This window comes from Sebastes umbrosus, chromosome 14, assembly GCF_015220745.1.
Source record: "Sebastes umbrosus isolate fSebUmb1 chromosome 14, fSebUmb1.pri, whole genome shotgun sequence".
In the NCBI taxonomy this organism is placed as follows: Eukaryota; Metazoa; Chordata; class Actinopteri; order Perciformes; family Sebastidae; genus Sebastes; species Sebastes umbrosus.
Window position 1 is genome coordinate 14,479,633 of NC_051282.1, and position 24,028 is coordinate 14,503,660.

At 38.8% G+C, this 24,028-nt stretch overlaps 3 protein-coding genes across 11 annotated transcripts; 1 reads left to right on the plus strand and 2 right to left on the minus strand.

Annotated features, from left to right (window-relative positions):
* Positions 1 to 518: 518 nt before the first annotated feature.
* mfsd11 (major facilitator superfamily domain containing 11) lies at positions 519 to 8,850 on the minus strand. Its single transcript, XM_037793482.1, has 14 exons — positions 8,352 to 8,850; positions 7,401 to 7,567; positions 7,237 to 7,292; positions 6,726 to 6,833; positions 6,559 to 6,638; positions 6,370 to 6,466; positions 6,201 to 6,259; positions 5,924 to 6,083; positions 4,440 to 4,483; positions 4,290 to 4,355; positions 4,076 to 4,201; positions 2,843 to 3,017; positions 2,103 to 2,238; positions 519 to 1,366 (listed from the first exon to the last, which is right to left on the minus strand). The coding sequence occupies exons 2-14, from the start codon at positions 7,494 to 7,496 to the stop codon at positions 1,205 to 1,207; spliced, it is 1,365 nt and encodes a 454-aa protein (XP_037649410.1). The 5' UTR covers positions 7,497 to 7,567; positions 8,352 to 8,850; the 3' UTR covers positions 519 to 1,204.
* A 2,053-nt stretch (positions 8,851 to 10,903) lies between these two features.
* On the plus strand, positions 10,904 to 17,898 carry srsf2b (serine and arginine rich splicing factor 2b). 9 transcript variants are annotated; one of them, XR_005209990.1, is made up of 5 exons: positions 10,905 to 11,614; positions 12,838 to 13,184; positions 13,515 to 13,673; positions 16,310 to 16,381; positions 17,678 to 17,898. XR_005209990.1 is itself a non-coding variant. In XM_037792813.1 (3 exons), the coding sequence occupies exons 1-2, from the start codon at positions 11,175 to 11,177 to the stop codon at positions 13,169 to 13,171; spliced, it is 762 nt and encodes a 253-aa protein (XP_037648741.1). In that variant the 5' UTR covers positions 10,904 to 11,174; the 3' UTR covers positions 13,172 to 13,184; positions 16,310 to 17,898. The 9 variants fall into 9 exon arrangements, 3 of the variants coding, with proteins under 3 accessions (XP_037648741.1, XP_037648739.1, XP_037648738.1); XR_005209991.1 differs by having other exon boundaries at positions 16,317 to 16,381; XR_005209987.1 differs by having other exon boundaries at positions 16,310 to 17,898.
* Positions 17,899 to 20,935: 3,037 nt separating this feature from the next.
* LOC119502005 (eukaryotic translation initiation factor 1) lies at positions 20,936 to 23,699 on the minus strand. Its single transcript, XM_037792819.1, has 4 exons — positions 23,487 to 23,699; positions 22,630 to 22,793; positions 22,355 to 22,456; positions 20,936 to 22,221 (listed from the first exon to the last, which is right to left on the minus strand). Exons 1-4 carry the CDS (start codon positions 23,515 to 23,517, stop codon positions 22,177 to 22,179), a joined length of 342 nt encoding a protein of 113 aa, XP_037648747.1. The 5' UTR covers positions 23,518 to 23,699; the 3' UTR covers positions 20,936 to 22,176.
* Between the last annotated feature and the right edge of the window lie 329 nt (positions 23,700 to 24,028).

A 24,028-nucleotide genomic window follows, 5' to 3' on the forward strand; every position in this document is an offset into this window, starting at 1 on the left:
TGAATTTGTGCGTATGACATGCTTTCGTGAAAGCAGAGGCGTCACAAGAGAGTGGAAGAATTTTTAAAGGATAAGGCTGGCATTATTCTACTTTTTATTGTCATCAAATCCCATTAAAGACCCGAAATCGGCAATGTGTTAGTCTGTCTCTCAATACTGTCTGACTTCCTGTCTGTGGCTCTCAGCTCCAAGCCCATTGGTTTCTGACTAAAGACGTAAATCTTTAAAAACACTAATATATAGTTTCATCAGTAATCTCATAAAACAGCTGGTCACTGTAGGTTTTATCAAACAAACAGGAGGAAATAGAGAAGATTCACACAAAACTAAATGATACTACGACAAACTGAGACTTTCTTGACTTGCAAAATTATCTTTTAAATTGACAAACATCAAATGTGTGATTCATGGCGCAATTCAAATGGCAGAGACGGTGTATGTGGGATTGAGTCACAATAAACTACCGTGTGTGTGATTATGGTGATGAAGGAACATGTCACCCAGTGACACAGTGAGGCTCAGTGATGTGTTTTAATGGAGGCTCAGAGGAAGAAGAGATATCAGGCTTGTTAGTAGGTTTAATTAATTGTTGATTTTGGTCTTTTCATGGGATTGTGTTGACAAGAAAAAATATATATAATATCACCAGACTTGTACTTTAAGTCAGTACATGCAGGCTGTGAAAACAGGCTGTTGGGGACATTGTTGTCTTAAAACCAGCAGCTGATTCACAGTAAAGTCAGTGTTATTCCTCAGGATCTCTTCCCACAGACAGTGGCACCCATTACCCACAACTCCTTATTTCACTGTTGTCAGGCTCTCAAATCAAAAGTGCTTTTTATTTGATTAGCAAATCCCTATCCATCGTGCCTCAGCAAAGTCTGTTTAAAGTTTAATGTTCACATAATTTTCTCAGATTCATTTCAAATTTATGTGCACAAAATAATGCGAAGAGGAGGAATGAACCAAAGTGAGGTATATCTGGTGTGCACACAGTTCCTCCTCATGCCTTTTGATTTAATTACAGATAAATGTTGAGATTAATATTTGGTTCCTGCAGCCACTAACAGACCGGATGAAAAGACAAACATACCACAGTGTCTCTGATTGCAGAGGCTTGGATACGTTCATCATCGTCATCATCATCATCATCCCGGGGGGGATTCTTCCAGCTGTGGAGCTCCTCATCCTCATCAGACAAACATCAGATGCTGTCGTAATCTGATTCTCGCCTGCTGGACTCGACCGACCACTCGGCCAAGAAGAAGGTAATGGTGCCCAGAAAGCCCGTCAGGACCAGGATGAGCAGCTGCCAGTGCAGCAGCAGGTAGTTACTGTAGAAGAAGGCCAGAGCGGCCATGATGGACTGCAGAGAAAATACAACAATATGTTACAAGACATTTGTGAAGCTGAAAGAAGGAAATTGAAACTACTGTAACATTGATAGGGTCCTCTGGAGCTGCAAAATAATAAATTAAACACACAGTAATTATTGAAATTCTGTGCCACTAGGGGTTTCTCAATCAAAACAGTCCGAAATGGCGGCAGCGCTACTGCAGCGCCATCTAGCGGCTGGTGTCAAAAAAGCACCAGAGTTTCACTTCTTTGCTTCTATACTCTTTCGTTAGGATTCCTTCAGTGTTCATTGTTCAGGAAGTTTTTACCACAGAGGTCTCCTCCTCTACAAAACAAACCCGCTGATTAAAACCTGCAAAAACACTGAATAAAGCAGCTTCATGTTAAAAATCATCATTTCTCCGACGCTGTTCAACTTGGAGTTTAAAACCACCAAGATCTAAAACGTGTATTGAAAAAATGTGTCTTGAAACAAAAAGTCAATTTATGACTGGCAGACAACCACAACGCTGATGCATGAACAAAGAGGATATGATGACGCCATTGACAGGCGACCAAATGAAACGTCGTTGATTAAAATTACAGATTTGTGTTTTGAAAATTGTAGGAAATATTTAGGATAATGTAAGTACACAACTCAATGACATATATAACATAAGTCTAGTCGTCTTAATGTGGAGAAGTTACATATTATACCTTTAACTTATTTCACATCACAGTCACAGTGAGCGGCATCTGAAATTCACCTGTATGAACTTGAAGACGGCGAAAGCGGGGGCGCTGTTGTCGCGGAATGTGAAGCCGACGATGCTGAGGAGCTGAGTGTTGAAGCAGCTGTCGCCCAGACCGAGCAGGAAGCTGCAGAGCAACGCCACGCCGACACTGAGCCAAAACACACAGACAGAAACGTTTGAAAAAGACATCAAGTGATCAAGTCATGAATAAATAGATTCAGGACATCAGAGGGGGGTTTCAGAATGAGCAGGGCTAACTAAACTAAATCTGGATTATAAACATCTTCATAGAGCTAATAAGATCAGAGTAAGTCAAGCCTGGTTTATGAACTCTGAAACATCGAGAACAGATCAAATCAATTTACAAAAAAAGAAACAACCAGTACAGACAAAACTGATGTTCATCAGCAGCACACGTTAAACTTCTAAATAAAATATTCCAGGGAAAACAAACAAAACCACTGCAATAAACAAAGCAAAGAGAACTTTTAGCACACAGATGAACACTTTGAACTCCTCTGTTAGTTTTTTTGTATGATAAGTGCTGTGTCAGGGCCGGATTGGAATTGGGCCCTCGCCTGACCAGGACCAGTCAGTCTGGAGGGATGCATTTTCACAATTCAGACTTATTTAAACTTCCTTTATGAAACCAAATCTCTAGCCTGGTTCCAGACCTCTGAATCTGAAGTGAGCCTGGTTTAACTGAATGACCCCTCAGGTCTGAACAGAGCGCCCCGCTGTGCTCTTTGTACCTGGGGGTGATAAAGGCCTGCAGATCTGTCCCTTCCTCCGGGGCTATAGGAGCGTCGCTGGCAATGTTGAGGAAAATCAGGAAGAAGGCGAGATAGTGAGTGATGAGCCCCAGCAGCACCACCGGGTTCCTCCCAAACCGGCTGCACTTGTTCAGCATCCCGAACACACCCCCTCCTGGCAGGAGAGAGGAAGAATATAAAATCATTCGCTGCCTCGTGACATTCCTCAGTTTATTTCCTCATTCTTTCTACAGAGCTGTCATGTGACAAACTGCATCATAAACCAGTAGAGGAAATTAACTAAGTACATTCACTCAAGTACTGTACTTAGGTACAAATCTGTGGTACTTTACTTTCTACTTCTCAGAGGGAAATATTGTACTTTTTACTCCACCACATCTATCTGACAGCTTTTTAGTTACTTCCTGTCCAGTGAAAACCAGGTATCTCCAGATGTGTTGATGTTGAATGTTTGTGATAAACTGAAGGATGAAGTGTTACTTTATGTGTTGAGAAAATCCTCCTCCTTCTGAAGCTAAATATACTCTTTAAAAAGCCTCTTGGATCAGCTGGAAAATGCATCGTCACAAAGCTGAAAACAGGGCTGTTTTTCAGATTTTTTAGAGATACGTTGTTCTCACAGGACAGCGACGCTACAAGCATATGATGATCTTATAGACCATGATGCATTGCTGTAGATTAAACTATCCAACAGGCTATAAAGGAGTTAAAATGCAAAATACTTTTTTTGGATGCAGGACTTTTACTTGTAGTGGAGTATTTTCACAGAGTGGTATTAGTACTTTTACTGAAGTAAAATATCAAAAATACTTCTTCCACCTCTGCACCCAGTCAATAAATAATAGTAGCACATAACTTCTCATTACACTTAGTCTTTTGTTACAGATTAAAATAAGATATAACGTGTTAATTAGTGAGCTTTAGAGGTGCTGGTAGGTGGATTTTGTTACCTTTGGACAGAGCCAGGCAAGCTGTTTCCCCTGTTTGAGAGTGGTATCAAACTTCTCATCTAACTCTACAAATTGGCATCATTATGTTGTTATTACTTTAACTACATTTAGATGATACATACTTCTACTTCAGTAAGGTTTTGAATACAAGACTTCTACTTGAGTAGAGTACTTTCACAGTGTGGTATTAGTATTTTTACTATAGTAAAGGATCTGAATACTTCCTCCACCTCCGTCAGAACAAGGTGAAGAAGGGACACACCTAAGATCTCTCCTATGCCGATGCAGATGCCAGAGATGCCGATCAAACTCTTTGCATCTTGGCCGAATTGCGTCATGGCTCCAATACACGTCCCGTACACACCGCTGTAGAAAGTGAGCTCCAGGCCTGACGGAGCAGAAGGAGAGCAGAATTAACTCAGACTCATTTGTTACTTCCTCCACACCTGCACACATGTCACTCTCATCTCACCCACCTGTGTATCCTATGGAGATGCTCAGCAGCAGCATCTCTTTGGTGACAAACATTTTACACGCTTTCACTGCAGAAAAGAAGGTGGATGTTAACACGTGGTACACTAAAGGGTTAAAGGCTCATGAAGTGGAGGTTATCTTGGTAAACTTACCAAAAGCATCCAGAGCTTGTGAGCTGAGGCTTGGGCGAGGTGAGCTGCAAAGAGGAGGACCATAAAGACATTATGATGCGGATGTAACTGCATGGATCTTTTTGTCTCTCGACCTTTCACAGACATTTTCACCTTCCAACTCATCCCTAAACTGGACTTGGCTGTCGTGGCGACTGTATCACAGCAGTTTCAAAGAGTAATGTGGGAAAGACAACAAAGGATAGCATTTACAGTGAAAGGTCACCTGTCTCGTCCTGTACTGTTCCACTGAAAATAATATCATCCCTCCTCCGGCTGGGACGACCCGGAGCTCCCATCTGTCTTTTAAAAAAGATATTCTCCAGGACATTTCCAGGGTTTTTTGTGGCACTCTTAATGTTTAAGTAAGGTTATTTGATGCTGACATCAGGACTATTCCAGAAAAGAAGCTCAAGCTGGGGTACTGCTATACAGCTTGGGCCCCCGAAAAACAGCTCAACACAGTAATTAGCTTTTATTAATGGTCAGCTCCAGCGTCCCTGTGTAGAGACTTATGTAGGAATCAACTAGGGCTGTCAAAGTTAACGCAATAATAAGGCGTTAACGCAAATTTGTTTTAACACCATTCATTTCTTTAACACATTAACACAACTTGTGATTTTTAGGTTGTAGCGGGCTCAGTTTTAAAGCTAGAGTGAAGATACTGGCATCATATGAAACTAGAAAACCTAATAAATCCAGTGTTACCAACCACCAGCTTGTAATGAAGAAGGCTAAATATTGCTCCAAACTTGTTTTAATAGTTATATTATTGTTTTTTACATTTGCATCATTTATCTGCTTTTATTGTATCATATTTATTTATTATATGTATGCTTTTAAGTTATTATATTTATGCAAGTTTAAGTTGACATTTATTACGTCACTTCCTGTTTTTTCTTTATTTCTATAGACACATCAGCACAAACGTCTTGATGCTGCTAGAGGAAGAGCGCCAGGCTTCAACCACATTGTAAAGCAGAGTAGCTGATTTCTTCTGTGTTATTTACGCTGTTAAGTGTCTGTATTTGTACTCTTATTTAAATTTTCTCAGTTTTTTGCACTCACTGGCTCCTTTTCTCTTTGTATTATCACTCAAAATAACGGAAGCTTACACTTGAATTAGCCAGATGTGGAAAATCTGGATTTTTGGGGGGGTTTCATTGAATTTCAAAGTTTCAGTCTCCAGTCTTCAAACAGTTGAGTTTGATTTGTGCATGTTCTCACTCTGAAAACACAATATCATCCAATTTCATATTTACGTCGTCCCTGACATTGGAGAAAAATACATTTTTAACTCTATTAGTTCATGCAGAAAGATGATCATGATTTTGTTGCCCATTAAATCTCATCGTTTCCTCCAGGACATTTTGATGTATTTTGTCATTTTCCAGGATTTTTTCATCACTCGACACACAGTAACAGAACTCCAGGTTTTCCAGGCCTTGAATCCTGACAACACTCACCCAGATGTGGAGCTGCTCTCTGTGGATTCTGCCTGCAGCAGTGACTCTGTCACCTCAGAGGGAGCTGGTTCAGGGTCAGGCTTCCGGATCAGAAAGAAGAGGAAGCAACCCACCAGACTGATCACCGTGAGAGAGATGAACACCGTCTGACGGTCCTTGTCTGAGACACACAACATGAGTCACACGCTTAAAATGAGACTTCTTATGAGAAGTCTGCACGGGAACTGAAGTCTGTGAGCAGCAGAAGAGGCACAGATTGTGTCAAATAGCTTCCTACCTGTTATGTGAACGTGTCCATGCCAGGCACAGTATATGTAGAGATTTCCAAAGAATAAGCTGCAGAGAGATGAGGGGAAAAAATGCATTCAATTCAAAAGGTTCATCAAAAAATACAGTTCTCCATAAAACTAGATTCAAATGCATGCTGCTGGTTCAAAAAGGTTCACCTGAACTGTAGCAGCGCCCAAAATATGCCACTGTTTCTTCCGATAGTCTTATCAGTGGAGTTGATGGCCAGCACGTTTCCCTGAGCCGTCCACAAGACTTAAAACACCAAAAAGAAAAATCAGAAGATATAAATGTGGAGAAGACCTGTTCCCTCATTAGAAATGGTCTATTTGATGATTTCTCTTTACCTGCTGCTGCTATTCCAACCAACACAGACGCTGTATAGAAGCTCCACGTATACGGGTAAATGAACATAGCGATGTAGCCGCTGTAGAAAACAACATCAAGAGACATTACAAGTCTAAATTTGCATGAAAAGGACGAGGCAGGTTTGTGTTAGTCAGATTGCGCTTACCTGTAAAAAAGCCCGCTGAAAAACATTGATAGCTGCGGTCCAATGACAGTCACCACCGAGGGGGCGATCAGGTTGGATGCTGAGAAAACTCCATAGATGATGGCCATGCTGCAAGTGACAGATGGCAGGACAGGTAATGCGTACAGTAAAGGACAATGTGTTTAACTGTTCGGCACATGGAGAACTTTCTTGAGAGGTGATGCTTTGTGATTCAAATAAAGACTGATGCATATTGGGTTGGGTTCCTAGTACATTCAAAGATTTCCCCGTCTTAAGTGGCAAGATTTAAGTCATGTAGGATGTTTTCTGGAACCCTGACTGACTGAACTTAGAGTAAACTTTGTTCCCTAAAAGTTCGCTTTAAGATTTAATTATCCTCCAAGGGTTTCTGAGTGCAACAGATTTGATTACAGAAAATACCACCAAGTCTGTATCAGTGCTGAAAAAGATACTCTAACATCTGCACAGATAGTGTGTACTGGAGCATCAGATAAAAAAACAAAATACCAACCTTGTGTATCCACTGCCATGGAACTCAGTGTTGTTGAAGCTCTTGATAACTGTTTGCTGTATAGATGAAGAAAGGAGAGACAGCTTAGGACAGAAGGACTGATGTATCTTATCTGAAGTTATGTGTGATCAATCTGGAATGTACAATCAGCAAATCCAACCCACCTCTATATTGCCGCATGTTTGAAAGGCAGTGAACATAAACATAAAGCCGAAGCCCAGGACAACGATGTTTAACAGCCTCTTCCCTTCTGGACTCATTTTTGCAGGATATGTGTTAATTCCTCTAGGAAGTAAATACAAAAAAATATCTACAGGTGTGAACAGCACATCTGGGAATAGAAGAAGAGAAGTAGAAATCAGAACAAAGCAACATTAATGCACTCACTGCAACCCTCATTCAAAAATGGCTTATATTTACACCAAACTTCATTCAAAAATCTGTTGATTTATTAAAAACACACAGGCAAGGACTAATTTTGTAGGATATTTGTTAATTCCTTGAGGAAGTAAATACAAAAAAAATCTACAGGTGTGAACAGCACATCTGGGAATAGGAGAAGAGAAGAAGAAATCAGAACAAAGCAACATTAATGCAACTCACTGCAACACTCATAAAAAAATGGCTTATATTTACACCAAAATCTGTTGTTTTATTACAAACACATACAAGACTGGGACGAGTCATAAATGTTTCCAGACATTTTGATTTGACAGCACCCACTGATCATTTCGGCACACAATAAATCTACACAACAACTTTATTTCGATTAAATAACAACTTTTAGTCAATGTGTTTCATGTGTTTTTCAGTGTGTTTTGGTGGAAACAACCTAGAAATTACTATCTAACTAAAAGTTAGACTTTGTGAATTGTATGCCGAATTATAAAGTGAATCAGCTGGATTACAAAAACACCTTAAATGTGTGCTTTATCTGGTATTATGACTGACTAAAAAGCAACGGAGCGTTTAATTGACAGGTTTTTAAAGGGGGTTTGGTTTAGCGTCCATTTCTTAAACCGAAAATGATCAAGATAATGACTGATCGCGAGGTGTCTTTTCGTATGTAAGCTTTAAGAAAACAGCTATAAGGTTTGACACAGATAACAACTCACCAACACAGCTGAAGCTTGTTTAGCTAGCCCTCTTTGTGCAGGACTCAGAGTGATATTAGAAACATAGTCAGCTCTGTGTGGAAGTCCAGATATCCTCAGATGTTCATCTCCTTCCTAAAATAACTTCAACATGATTCTTCACCGTCCTGGAAAAACAAGATTCCCTTCAAATAACTTTCACAGCACCGGTAACCTGAACTAGAAACTAGACAGAGCAGTCATGTGAGAGAATCAGCTGACTGTCGTGATGAGATAGCTGCGCTTCTCCCATCAAATATTAGATCTACAGACGTTCACCGCAAAGAGAACTTCACTAACAGTGAATCTGCTTAAACACATCCAGCTCTGTTTTGTTTGTTGGTGGAAGATAGATTCTACTTCCGGTTAGTTGTTTAGTAATTATACTTCACACAAAGTCAACTTTAAAACTAATTTAAAGCCGTATTCATTAATAACCTTATATAAATACTAAAGAATAAATTGCTAAAAAAAAAAATAACACGTAGAAGCTTTTCATATTTTGGGCTAACGCTACAGCTAGCAGGCGAGTAAAACTACTTCCGGTTAAAATATAAAATATGTAATGAAGAAGCAATGGTGTGAATGTAACTAAGTACATTTACTCAAGTACTCTATTTAAGTACAAATTCGAGGTACTTTACTTGTAGTTTTATTCAACTTTATACCTTTTTTTATTGAACACACAAGATCTTACAGAGAATACGTACATATATATATATATGTATATATATATATATAATGCAATATAACATTAACAAAATAAATTAAAACATAAAATAATGAATAAATAAAATAAGGGTGATTAATAGAAAATTATTTATACAAATATTTGGATAAACAGTCATTTCTTAATCACTACGCATAGATAAGAAAAAAATAACAAAGAGGTGCAAGGACTTCAGAAATTCAACTTTATACTTTTTTATTGAACACACAAGATCTCACAGAGAATACGTACATATATATATATATATATATATATATATATATATAATGCAATGTAACATTAACAAAATAAATGAAAACATAAAATAATTAAAATAAAATAAGGGTGATTTATATCAAATTATATATATGAATAAATAGTCATTTCTTAATCACTAGGCCTAGATAAGAAAAAAATAATAAAGAGATAGAAATAAGATCAGAAATAAGGGCATTAATCAAAACAATATAAAAAAAGAAGATATTTCCGCACAAATCTTTTTTGAGAACATTCTTACCACAATACATACATACCACAATACATTTACTCAAGTACTCTATTTAAGTACAAATTCTAGGTACTTTACTTGAGTATTGTAGTTTTATTCAACTTTATACTTTTTTTATTGAACACACAAGACAATAACATTAACAAAATAAATGAAAACATAAAATAATGAAAATAAAATAAAGGTGATTTATATTAAATTATATATACAAATGAATAAACAGTCATTTCTTAATCACTAGGCATAGATAAGGAGAAAAAATAACAAAGAGGTGCAAGGACTTCAGAAATAAGGGGCATTAATCAAACAATAAAAAAACAAGCTATTTCCACACAAATCTTTTTTGAGAAACACAAAGAAATATTTTTCATTCTTTTTAAGTGATGAGAAATACATTTTTCGACTTGCCACAATTAGAATGATCATATTAATACTGTCAGAAATAGATTAGTCTAGGTCTACAGCAGCAACATGCACATTAATGCAAATGGCAAATTTTAAATACTTAACTGCTGGGCAGCTTAATCTACAATAATATATCAATGTATGTTTTATGTATGTAAAATATAAATTTCAAAAGTAATTGAAGCTGTCAAATAAATGTTGTGGAGTAAACTATACAATATTTGCCTCTGAGGTATAATGGAGTAGAAGTTTAATGTAGCACATAATGGAAATACTCAAGTAAAGTACAAGTATTGTACCTAAAAAAAAATTTACTTAAGTACAGCACTTGAGTAAATGTATTTAGTTACATACCATATTCATTCAGTACATTTACTGAAGCATATATAATAAAAAAATAACAAAGACTTGCAAGGACTTCAGAAATATTATTTCCACACAAATCTTTTTTGAGTACATTCTTTTTAAGTAATGAGAAATTAATTTTTCGACTTGCCACAATGGCTATGATATTTACCCATTAGAATGATCATATTAATACTCTCAGAAATAGATTAGTCTAGATCCCCAGCAGCAAAATACACATTAATGCAACTGTAATGTAACTTTATTGATCCCAAGGGAAATTCAAGTTTCCAGCATCACAGTTCCATAGTGCAAAACATGTTAGTAAAAAGGCAGTAAAAAAGTTAGTAGTGCAAAGTACAAAGCACAAAAAAATATAGTAAGTAAAGTACAAGTATTGTACCTAAAAAAATATACTTAAGTACAGCACTTGAGTACTTAGTTAGATACCATATTCAGTCAGTACATTTACTGAAGCAAAGGATCTGAATACTTCTTCCATCACTGCTTGTTATTATAATCAGAGTACTTCCACTATAGGGGGCGCTCGTGAGACAACGTGAAGAAGAGGAGCGTCTGGACTGTGACGTAGAAGAAGAAGTTCAGTTCACTGGTTCGAGGCAGTTGAGCGCGAGGCGGCAGACGGAAGAAGTCTCTTTATTTTGTGGTTGTTCAGCCTCTAAATCCTCCAACAGGTGAGAGGAATCCATCTAAACTACAGCCGGCTGTGTGAGCGTGTGTGCGGACTTGTAGCAGCAGGTCGGCTCCATCGTAGAGGAGATATATAAACTGTTTATAGGACGGCTGCTAGGCCTCACACAGACGGGTTATTATCACCATGAGTTACGGTAGGCCTCCGCCAGACGTCGACGGCATGACTTCACTCAAAGTGGACAACTTAACGTACCGCACGTCTCCGGAGACACTGCGACGGGTGTTCGAGAAGTACGGCCGGGTAGGAGACGTCTACATCCCCCGGGACCGATACACCAAAGAGAGCCGGGGCTTCGCGTTTGTGCGCTTCCACGACAAGAGGGACGCCGAGGACGCGATGGACGCCATGGACGGCGCGCTGCTAGACGGACGGGAGCTGCGAGTCCAGATGGCGCGATACGGCAGACCTCCTGACTCTCACTACGGGGGAAGTGGAGGAGGAGGAGGTGGTGGTGGTGGAGGTGGTGGAGGAGGAGGAGGTGGAGGAGGCCGACGAGGAGGAGGAGGAGGGACGACCAGGAGGTACGGCGGCGGTGGTGGTGGTCATGGACGCCGGAGCAGAAGGTAAGAAGAAACTTGTATCAGCTAACGTTAGCACTTTGGGTCGCCAGACTCCATTGAAGGATTTGCTAATTCAGGGTGGACTTAGTCTGTTGATCAATACACTTTACTCATAGAACAAAAGAGTTGTTTTTGCGAACCAGCAAGATCCACTCAACAATTCGGCATATACAGAAAAGCAAAATTTGAAATAATTTTACCAAATAGTTAACTTTGGAGGGCGCAGTGAGTAGTGTCTGTATGCAACAGACTTGTTCAAAGGAGTCTGGAGACCGCGTCCTGTTTCCAGACTCCATTGACGAATTTGTTAATTCAGGGTGGACTTAGTCTGTTGATCAATACACTTTCCTCACAGAACAAAAGAGTTGTTTTTGCCAACCAGCAAGATCCACTCAACAATTCGGCATATACAGAAAAGCAAAAGTTCTGATATAATTTTACCAAATAGTTAACTTTGGAGGGCGGTGTGAGTTGCATGGACGCGGTCGCCAGACTCCATTGAAGAATTTGCCTATTTAAGGTGGACTTAGTCTGTTGATCAATACACTTTCCTCATAGAACAAGAGTTGTTTTTGCCAACCAGCAAGATCCACTCAACAATTCGGCGAATACAGAAAAGCAATTTTTGAAATAATTTTACCAAATAGTTAACTTTGGAGGGCGGTGTGAGTTGCATGGACGCGGTCGCCAGACTCCATTGAATAATTTGCATATTCAGGTTTGACTTGAGTCTATTGACCAATACACTTTCCTCATTGAACAAAAGAGTTGTTTTGCAAACCAGCAAGATCCACTCAACAATTCGGCATATACAGAAAAGCAAAAGTTCTGAAATCATTTTACCAAATAGTTAACTTTGGGGGCGGTGTGAGTAGTGACACTACTGCAACTTTTCAGATTTTCCCTTTAAATAATCATCTTGATGGATCATTTGAATGCCGACTTTAGAAGGAGAACCTACTGATTATGTAGTAATGTTTGAGCCTCTTCCTGTTACAGACAAGTATACACAATCTGAAAGCATCAACAAACAGCTTTTTTTAGTTGGAGTTCTTTAGGATGTAGTATCTGCTAATTCCAGCTAATCTGTAAATTTAATCTTTTAATGAAAAGTTTAACAAGCCCAAATTAAATCTGTATCAGTGTAGCCTATTCAAATTTTTCTGAGTTCAGTGCCAGCTGTTTTCACATCATAGATGATAACTCAACCCACTGAATGTATCCAGCTCTTCCCCTAGCCCGAGACACAGAAGACGCAGCAGGTCTCGCAGCAGGAGCCGCTCTCGTTCCCGAAGCCGATCCCGCTACAGCAGATCCCGTTCCAGGTCCTACTCCCGATCCAAGTCTCACTCTCCCAGGAACAAGAAGGTCAAGGCCAAGTCCCCGTCTCGTTCCAGATCTAGATCCAGGTCCCGGTCCAAGTCCAAGTCCAAGTCCAAATCCAAATCCAAATCCAAATCCAAGTCCAAGTCCAGAAGCCGCACCCCTTCCAGAGGGTCCAGGTCAAGATCTAAAAGCCAGCCCAAGTCAGCAGCAGAAAATGGAGGCGAAACCCCGTAGAGCTCAGCATCAGGTGAGTTATGACAAAATGTTGCTGTTACACAGAGATTTATTTTGTTTGTTTCCAGTGTCTTTTTTTAAGTTAGTACCACAACGAGAGACCGACTAGTTTATCCCCTTTAGCAACCAATACACCAACAAAAATTTAGATTTAAATAGTAGCAATTGAAAAGTTGTTTTGCCCTGGTAAAGATTCATCGTGGGAGTCTTTTTTTCCCCTGCAACACAAGTTCTGAACTCAGCTACATTTTCTGTCAAAGCTCATAATTTTCACTGAATACTAAGCGAAGTGTTTGTTAAGAACAGTTCTGTAAACCAAATCTGGAATTCTCTCCTTCCCAAGCTGCGGCATCCTGTTTGCTAAAGTGGAGTTTGAGCTGAGCTGAGGCAGTATGAGCAGGTAGAAGGTATGTGGTGAGCTGCCCACGGGCCGCCTGCTGCTGCTGGTGAGGGTTTCTGTGCAGCAGGGTGGAGGCAGTCAGAGTTGGGGTTTGGTGTTGAGGTACGTCTGTCTGTGTCCGTCACCGGACATAAAACTGTCCTCCAGGTCACATCCCCGTGGGGGGGTGGGGGGGTGGGGCGTTCTTGTTCAAAACGACAGATTTCCAATGAAAACGTTTTTTTAAAAATGTATTGAGGTAGACTGCAGTAGGATAAGAAGGCCGTAATCAGATAGGAGGTTTTTCGTGTCCTGCAACATTCGGCTTTAAAGCCCCCCTACAGCCAGTTTTACTTCCTGTTTTTTGGTTCTTTCTCAAACGGAGAATGGGGGTGTCGTTAATGGTCAGACTTAATTCATTACCATGGCAACCAGATTGCATCGTTTTTCAACCCAGTTTAGATGAATTTACTGTTCATCAGACCACAAATGAGACAAGAAGTAGCACAACACACAGACTCTCTCACTCCCACTCTTCTTTGCCATCTTCTCCTGGCGAGGCGGTCGTCTGGCTGCTGCTGCACCGAGGAGCCGCACGCTGGTCACAGCGCACCGGAGGACGGACAGACATGTTGCCGAGGTGCACTGTCCACCAGCACTGGCCACTCTCGCCTCAGCTCCCAGCACCGACGCCACACAAGGCTGCACTGCGTTTCATTTGGGTATTTTTGGGCCGAAAGTTGTGCACTCCCCGTCGTCCGGACCTGTTAAAGGCCGGCAAACCTCCAAAACGGCATCGGCTGCTTTCCGTTAATTGATCTCCACAGGGAGACGGTAAAGCAGAGAGCGAGAGACGGTCAGTGTGTTGTGCTAATTCTGATGGTAGGATTTTGTTTAATCCACTGCGTTGATTAAACCCATTCACCGTTCACACAAATGCCATTGTGAAAATAACACACTTAAGTAAGGTGGAGGAAAATAAAATGAAAACCCTCCGTTAGCTAATGCAACAAGTTGGGCTCGCTAACTACACCTAACTAGCTAACTAACTAGAAAGACAAACTGACTGACAGACAGATAAACAGATTTATCAGTTTGCTGCTGCTCAGACAAAGGAACATTAACAACAACAACAACTGCGCCTGCCCAAGCTTGGAGGTTAACATCTGACTTGCAGCTTCTACTATAGTCATACGTCAAAATTATTTGTCAAAAAAATTAGGCAAATAGTGTGGCTAATCAGCTTAGTCAGGAAATGACTCAAATAAATGTGAAATATTATAATAATTACAAAATACACTGGAGGGGGGGCTTTAAACATCGCAAATTCAAAATCTAAATTAATGCTGTTATTTAATGTCCCTGACAAATAGGAGTTCCCTGAAAACGAGCGGGCCTCACTCCAGTGATTCAGTCATGTTGGTTTGCTCAGTCCACTAGTATTCATCCTTTGAATCATCTAAAGTGCTTCCAGCAGTTCGCTGATCAGTGCAGCTGCAGAGCTCAGTTATTAATTTTCTTCCTTCAAATCTTGCAATGAAACTTGTGACCGGAGCTGCAATTTATAAAGCTTATTGTCATTTTCAATTCATCTTTTTTTCAGTTGAAACATTTGGTCTCTATAATGCCAGAAAATATTGAAAAATGCCCATCATATGTTCCCAGATGATGTTTATCCTTGGGGGGGAAAAAAATCAAAAACAAGGAGCCGTGCATGTGTTGAAAATAATTGCAGGTAAAAAAGGTCCTCTGTGATTACGGCCAAAGGATGAAATTATACTACGAGTTGAGGGAAGATGTATGGGGACGTTTGAGGCTTTAATGATTCAGATAATTATAATGATAATTACTTTCATTGGAACTAAATGTTAAATTATAATGAGTCCTGGTTGAATGCTCCCTGTATGCAGTTAAGTTTTTGTAAATGTGCAGTCAAATCACATCACATAAAATGTGCACAACTGGCTGGTATCAGATTTTTTTTTTTAAAAGACCAATATAGAGGCGAAGTACCGCCCACCTGGGACCTTATTTCAGAAAAATATGAACAGTAGTCAACAAGGAGAGATAACTATCAATCGGATCATGTTTGAATTGCGCCATGAATCAAACACGTTTGTCAATTTAAAAGTAAATTTTGCAAGTCAAGAAAGTCTCAGTTTGTCGTAGTACCATTTGGCTTTGTGTGAAACCGCTCAGTGAACTACATCTCTCGTCTCACACAATATACGTCACCAACACTAGCTAGCTAAGTTCCACGCACAAATGAAACGTTATCTTACCTGATGTGTTTTATCCAGCGACTCCTGGTGTTTTTATCAGCCGGGAAGAGAAAGAACGATCAGACCCGTTGCTGGTGTGAGTACATCCCAGTACGAAACACACAGACATCTTAGCTTCAGAGAGAGAGACGCCACTTTGGGTGTGTAGTCTTTCTCGTTACATATTTTCCCAGTCTGATACTTCAATAGTTTTACAAGAAACTGAGACTTTCTTGAATTGCAAAATTATGTTTTAAATGTACAAACATCATATGTGTGATTCATGGCACAATTCAAACGGGATCAACAAAAATATTTGTCTCTCGCCGTTGGCTACCATTCATATTATATCATATCATCATATTTCATTCCGAAATAAGGTCCCTTGGTGGTCTACTGGAAGGGGCGGGACTTCACCTCTCTATATCAGTCCGATGTAAGATGTCCGGCTCTTGTTGACGTTGTGTTCTGTATCCTAACTATGGCTGTTCTGTGCAGTTTTCAGGTGAAGACTGAAAGCTTCAAGTCAAGACTGGATCCAACGCGAGCAACAGTGTCCTGCTGTAAAAGGTTATTATTGTGTCTTCCATGCTTTCATTTGTTTTATTCATTTGGCCACAACAAAAGTCTTTGTCTCTTCATTGATGTGATTTTGATTTTATTTTCATAATGTTTTTTAAATTCTGGTTCGATGCTGAATATTTCGTTCTGACCTGGTTTTCTAATGATGACACAGGATAATAATACACAAGTTATTAAGTTTGTACCAGTTGCTCCTCTGCTTTACGTCCTTCTATGGGCCTGTATCAAGAAGCGAGTACGTAGTCCATCTTTCTTTGGCTTTCCTGGCTTTGTTAAAACCTCGCATTTATCCCGGATTACCTGTGGCACAAATTTGGTCACCAGCTGACTCAAAGGTGCGTTTACACCAAAGAGACTGACTTCATAATTACTAATTAATTAAGTATCACATGCAACAGATTGAAAGTGGATTGTTTAATTATACTCGTGACAAAAAGCAGTTTTTATTGAGGTAAAATATGTACAATAATCCCTAGATTAACTTTTTGGTATAACTAAAACGGACATTTTTGGTTTAGTTTAAAGTTTAAAAAAACAATTCTCCAAATAGTTACTTATTTTCTTTTCTTACGATGGCTAATCAATTAAATAATTTCAGCTCTAAACATTTCACTGAGGTCTTGTTGATACGTCTCACTTTATGGTAAATGTAGTGCTTTCGTCCATGTCGATCCTGTGGAAATGTAAATTTATTTTGCGTTAATAACCATGGTGATCTATTGTGGTGAGTGGGCCAGTTTTGTGATACGGGAAAGTCTGAGTTAATTTTATCTGGCGTTAATCTGTCTTCGTGACACAGGCCCATGGTGTCAAATCAACAGTCGGGATAGTTGGATACATCTGAAGAAGCCATTTTATTTCTTTCTTTCTTCAAAACGACATAACCCACACCAACCTTTAAACTTTGTTTATATTGTTGTTTTCATATCGGTTCAAACATTTCATTAAACTGAAGTTATCCCTCAAAAACCGTAATGAAGTTACCGGCTTCTTTACGATGTTTAATTCCTGCAGCTCAGGGTGTCTTCGTTTGACAGGACAGCAGATCATTTTAACTCCTTGATAAATGTGTTCAGTGTTATTGCATATACATTATAAAGTGACTGGGGTGACGTAAAGTCAATCAGATTGTTTCGGGTCATCACAGATTTTAAGGTATCAGCTCATCTCCTTAAATCTTTAGTTGAATCTTACAGGACATAATTTACTGGACTCTAGATACAGTGTCTTTTTCTTTTTAATTTTTGATCCTAATCCTGCTTGTATGTTTGTTTTGTGCACTAGGCGCAGTTGTGTAGCAGTTCAGTATTGCTGGTTAGCTGTTAGCTGGTGGCGTGTTGCTCTGCTGAGTGCTTGGATGTATCCAGTATTCTCCAGAATGCTCCTGTGACTACCAGTGGGGCGCTCGCTGCAGTCTCACCCTTTGTAAGATGAAATGTTTTCTCCCATATGGTCACTGATGACAAATGTGACTTTCATTAAAGATTTGGTGTTTTGTCTAAAAAGGTCTCTTCTTTTATTACGCAGTTTTATTTTTGAGGGGTGTACATTTCAGAAAGTAAATACATACATGGAGTTTGACTCCGGTTTTTATGCAGCTCTCTCAATGTACTGGAATAGAAATAATCAAAGTAAAAATAAAATGTTTATATACAAGTAAAGTGTTCGGGAGCTGTAACAATACAAATAGTGCAAAGAAATAAATACTGGTAGATATACATGGACTGCATAATAATGTACATATAGATGTCTATATACTGTATGCACAGTGAGTAGAATTTATATTTCCAGTGACGGGTATGTACATAAAGTGACATACAAAAAATTTGCACTAAAGCCATAATTTATAATCTAAAATGTGTATTAAACACTAAATTATAATCTTAAAAAAGTGCATTAAAGACTGTAATTTATAATCTAAAAAGTGTAAATGCTACAATATATGTTAAAAAAAATATACATACTAAAATTAAAATAATAAATAATATAATAAATATAACCATAATGCAAATAATTAAATATAAAATGCTGAGAGGTGAGATCTATTAAGTGTGTTAAATATAAATGCCAGAATGGTATGAATAAGAATATTTCTTGTATGTACAGTATAAATGCAGTATTAATGACAGCATTGCACAGTTGAATTATTACACAAATTATTGTCACGTCAGTATTGTATAAAGTAAAAGTACTAGTACCATACTCTGAGAATACTCTGTTACATGTCAAATTCCTGCATCAGGGGAGATACTACAGGTCAAAACATTGTTTTCTCATGCACTGGTTTGGAGATTTTGGGCTATTTTGCTTCCAGTCTTCTTTTAGACTTGTGGAAATAATCCAAAATACACATTAAGGTTTTTATTTTACTACTTTTTCTATTTGTATATTTTTCCTAAATTCACCAAAATTAGCATGAGATAATGCCTCATTTACATATTTAAACATACATTTCAGAAATACTTAAAATAAGTGTCTTAATGTCAGTAATCAACTGGAGAAGTTTCATGGTGATATCTATTAGTTAATATTTTTTACATCCACCAAACTGTCCAGTTTCAATCTTATCTTTATTCTGAAGGTTTTTACAGAGGGGTTTGTTCACATATCATTCAGAGCCTGATTTATACAAGATTGTATTCCTAAAAACAAAGCAAAAATATATTTTATTATTATGGCTATTGACAATATTTTCTGATTTATAGAGTGATAAAAAGAGATATTCAAAATCTTCTCTATAAAAACGTTTGACTCTATTATGTCAACAAAATGAAACAAGAATTTTGAACCTGGCTTTATTCAATGTTCATATTTATGTTCTGGAAATGTATGAAAATGACCACATATTTGATAAGATAATGCCTTGTTTGCATATTTAGAACGAGAATCCCTTAATGTTAGTAATCAACTGGGGAAGGGATGTTCATGAGTAATTTGTTTTTACCCTATTCAACTGTAGTGACTCAAAGTACTTAAAGTTAACTGATTTTAAAGTGAACTGATTTTAAAGTGAACTGATTTTAAAGTGAACTGATTGTGCAGTAAAATGTCCCATGTCAGTGTTTTTTATTATGTATGATGTTTCTGTTTAGCTTTAGTTTATAGAGACAGTCGATGTCCTTCAAGAGCTGTGACTGCTTTATTTTTGTAATCAAATTTTAGGCTTTTATGAAAAGCTGATAAATTGGACTTAAAAATAAAAAAATGTGCAATTTTGCTGGGTTTACATAATAAAACAGTATCAATAAAACAAACAGGGATAAAAGAAGTTAAGCTAATAAAATGAAGTACTGAGTATTTCTATTTTCTGTTACTTTCTACTTCTACTCCACTACATCTCAGAGGTACATATTGTACTTTTACTACATTTCTCTGACAGCTTTAGTTACTTTACAGATTCTGATTATTAATATAAAATATGAATCAACTCATAAGGTATGATGTTACTATAGGTGAAGATACCCAGCAGTATATAACATGATTAAAATGAGCTACGCCTTGACCTGCTGCATTTAATATTTAAAAGTGTAACAATATAAATCTGTTCTAATCCAGGTATGTATCATCAGGTTAGCATAATGTAAAATATTGTTTTTAAGAGGGAGCAGATAGAAGTATTATTGTTTATTACTCAGAAATACGGTGGTTTTCTTAACTTCATGTACAGTAGATGTTATTTTATGTAATTGTGATATGTGATCTTGGTTGTCTATTAAAAAATTTAAAAAAAGAAATCTGCTCCCTTCAATCATCACTGAGTCTGTATTGTTTGACAAAATGTTAGACATTAATTTGAATTAAATTATGAAATAAAAACACCTTTATATACTTGGAACAGGTAAAATCATTTATTAATTTAAAGTATATTTATTGTTACCAATCTGTTTTGATTCCTTGAAACCCATTTTGTGTATAATAACATATGATTATAGCATTTGTTTATTGATTCTGATAGAATAACATTTTGTTTTTAGAACAATAAAACAATCCCCAGTGATAATTAACCGATCCTATACTCTGCCCTTTTCCCCAGAATTTGCAATCACACCTGAGAAAGGTTTACACATTTAACAAATCTTTGGAACATATTTACTGATCATTGATAAGGTTTAATTTTTTTTATATAAATATGAATTTTATATTTTCAAAATTCCTCTCCAAGTATAAGCAAGGGTTCCTCTTTTTGTACAGAAACTGGCAGTTTTTTCCCAAATACAAGAACGTCTTGTTTGTCCTTGTTAAAATTGGGCTAAATTGATATTTAATGAGGTTTCATGTGTAAAACAGAAACCTGTAGTGGCGAAGAAATACATTAAATGGAAATACATAGTGCTCAAATGAATGTACTTTAAGTTCAGATCTAAACGCTTGTTCAGCTCCTCTAATGAATTCCCAGTATATATTATTGTATTATTACTCAAACTTTGTGATGCAGTGTGATGAGTAATTACTGTAAACAAAAAGATGCAGAGGTCGACACCGAAAAGCAAAGTGAAGACAAATAAAATCACTGACACATGTACAAAAAACAGGACATGCTTCTCAACTGCAGACATTTTATTGAACCAAATGTGGATTTTGCAAAACAGACTTGCTCTCCATCACCCTCAGTCACAGGAGCACAGTGTGACCTGGCCATGGCTTTGATTTTTACTGTATTACTTCAGCAACTCTACATCTTAACTTATGTTTATAAATTATTGCATTATATAGGAAAATTAAAGATTCAAGTGTCCATAACCGCAGATGTGGTAACAGGTTTGTTTTTGGACCACACCAGAAAGCTGGTCAAGTGCCAGAGTAGGAAACTCACTTCATTTACTGGCAAATCCAAAATTATCCTCAATGTTAAGAGCTAAGAATCATACTGTCACCGAGCTACAGCCGAATATTACCAGTATTTGATTTCACTTCCTACTCTGGAGGGTTCATCTGATCACATATTAAACCGACTCAGCCTTCCACATTACAGGCCTCGCTTTGACCACTGAATGCCCATTCAATTTTAATACTTGGATTGGCTGCAAAAACAACTAAAAATGAGTTAGAAAAAACGTGCCATTAAATGAGGAGCAAAACACAAATTTGCTGGATGGGGTGGTGAAGATGGTCAGTACTTTACACAATCTCTGCTCTGTAACCTGAGAGCAGGTGGCTGGGCATGTGAAGCAGACGGAAACGAGGGAAATCACGCATGTTGGCTCACTACAGAGACTGGCTTCTGCAGCAAATGCCTCCACACCCTTACGTCCCCTCCTCCCACCTGCCGCCTTTGCGCTTCTAAATGTACCCACTTCAGCAGTAAACAGTTATAAAGTCTATGACCTTCCTGTACAAACCCAGTCCCCATTCCCCATGACACCACTCCAACATATGGAGACTCAAAGTTTTATTGAAACACCTTGAATACAAAACAAAAGAGTTACATGAAACGGTGCCTCCTAGTTATGGCACAGGACCTAAAAAGAAAAAATTAAAAAAGGAAATAAACAAAAGGGGGAAAGGAAGGAGGAAGTGTGTGTGGGAGGGTCATCACCACTCATCCCTGATGTTTGGAGCTGCAGTGGTGTGTCTTTGTGAGAGCGAGCCTGCCCCCTGGTGTTGTTGGGGTGCGGTGGTGTTACAGGATCCCATGTTTGTCAGAGGTAATTCATGTGTTGGTTAATAGGAGCTGGTGGGGTTGCAAGGGGGGAGAGGGGAGAGGAAGAGCAACAGCAGCACATAGGAGGAGGGGGAGTTTAATGGCCTTCTAAGAGAGAAGGGGAGAGGGCTGCTAGCAGCTTCTAGAAGCCGTGGACTTTGAGCTGCTCCTCCTTGGCCAGGCCAATCTGTGGAAAAAGAAAACGAGAGATCAATAAATGAAAATGACCTCTGACCTCCAGTCTGTGCCTCAAGTCGGCACTGTTTTACATAGCAGGAAAACAACCCTGTTGGGGTTTTTTTTAACAACAAAAGACTCACCTCGATGAGGAACTGGCAGATATTCTTGCGCTGGTCTCCCTGCAGCTGGATCACTTCACCATACTCTGGGTGCTCAATCACTGTCCCATTGCACGCAAACTTCTGTTAAGGTCAAAGAGGGTAAAAAAAACAATGAGTCAGTGTTTGCAGGGAGCTAAAAACACACCAACCCTGCAGCAGCATGTGGTAAAAGCTTACAGCATAAAAACAAAAACAGTATTAACTACAAACTACGACCGATATTGCTCAAACAAGACCCCACCCCAGGGTAGTACCTTCTTGAAGGCCTTGACTAGCTTCTTCTTGTCATAGTCGTCGGCAATGCCCTGGACAGTGGTGAGGGTCTTCCTGCCGTTCCGCTGTTGAATCCTTATGTGGATATAGTCCTCTGTCCCGGATGGGATGAGGTCGAGACCCTTACTTGCATCAGCAAAGGGGTCTGGAGGGGAGAGAGTGGTAGAAGGACAAGAAACAGACAATGAGTCAAAGCAAAAAAACCAAAATATTTGACTAATGCTACAAAACCGGTACTTCATCTTCCATGTATTGACATCTGGCAGATCCCTTTGGTTGCATATTTTGTGTTGAAGAACTGCGCAGACGTAGGAAGCTAAATATACAGCTAAACAGCTTACAGGAGGCTGGCAGGCAGCGGTGGTTGTCTAGCCAGTAGCACACTGTGTGCTTTAAGCGACACCCTTCAACAGGACTGAACATGGACTGACAAGAGACATGACGCGACAACTTTCACTTTCTGTGCATGAATCAAGTCCTAAAAGTGAAATAAATGTTAAATTGAAGTTGATCCAGCCTTCTCAAGTCGACCACGTCTGAAGAATAAGCTAACGTAGCACATATTTGAGGGCTAATGGCGGCCAGTGTGAGCAAAGAGGCCTGCTTAGGAGCTAAAAAATGAGCATAAATAACTGCCAAATTAACACATTAAAGATTTCACGAGGTATAATTTATGTTGAGCTGATTGCTTTGATGATGAAACGTGGTAATAAACAGTTAGATCGCGTATAAAGCGCGTGACACCTCGACGTCAAGGCGGATGCTAACAGTTAGCTTCGTTAGCTCGCGCCCTTCCCCCACCTCACTGCCGTTAAAGCTTCTCATAAACACAACTCACCAAAGTGTTGGAGGTTCTGGATACCGGACATACGATAAGGTTGGCTTTCCTTTCGGATAGTAAATTGGTTAACGAGCAGTTCGTCGGCTAACTTTGACTCTTTGTGTTCCTGGTTGTGTCGGTTGTTTGGCCTCTTCACGGTAGACGATGCTCAGCTCTCTGCTCGGACAGCTCACACAAAATGGAGGAGTCTCTCTCCAGCCCGGTGCTGTTAAACGGTGGAAAACAAGCCTTTATAGCTCCGCCCTCCGACACGTCATCACGTAGCAGACGCACGCACAGGGACGTTGTCGGCAGCCACGCCCTGATATGTCCCAACTTTACTGGAAAGGTGACGTCATCGAGTCAGAATTATTTGCAACAGGGAAATTACCAAAAACAAAGAAATAGAGTTTTTTTTTTATCTTTAGGGTTCTCAATGAAATATACCCCTCTGCTTAATTCTTTAATCCACACTGTTAAACTGAAATGAACAACTTTTATTAATCATTATATTGTTCGAGAGTATTGGAATCAATGCTGCTCATATTCTGCCTTAGTGC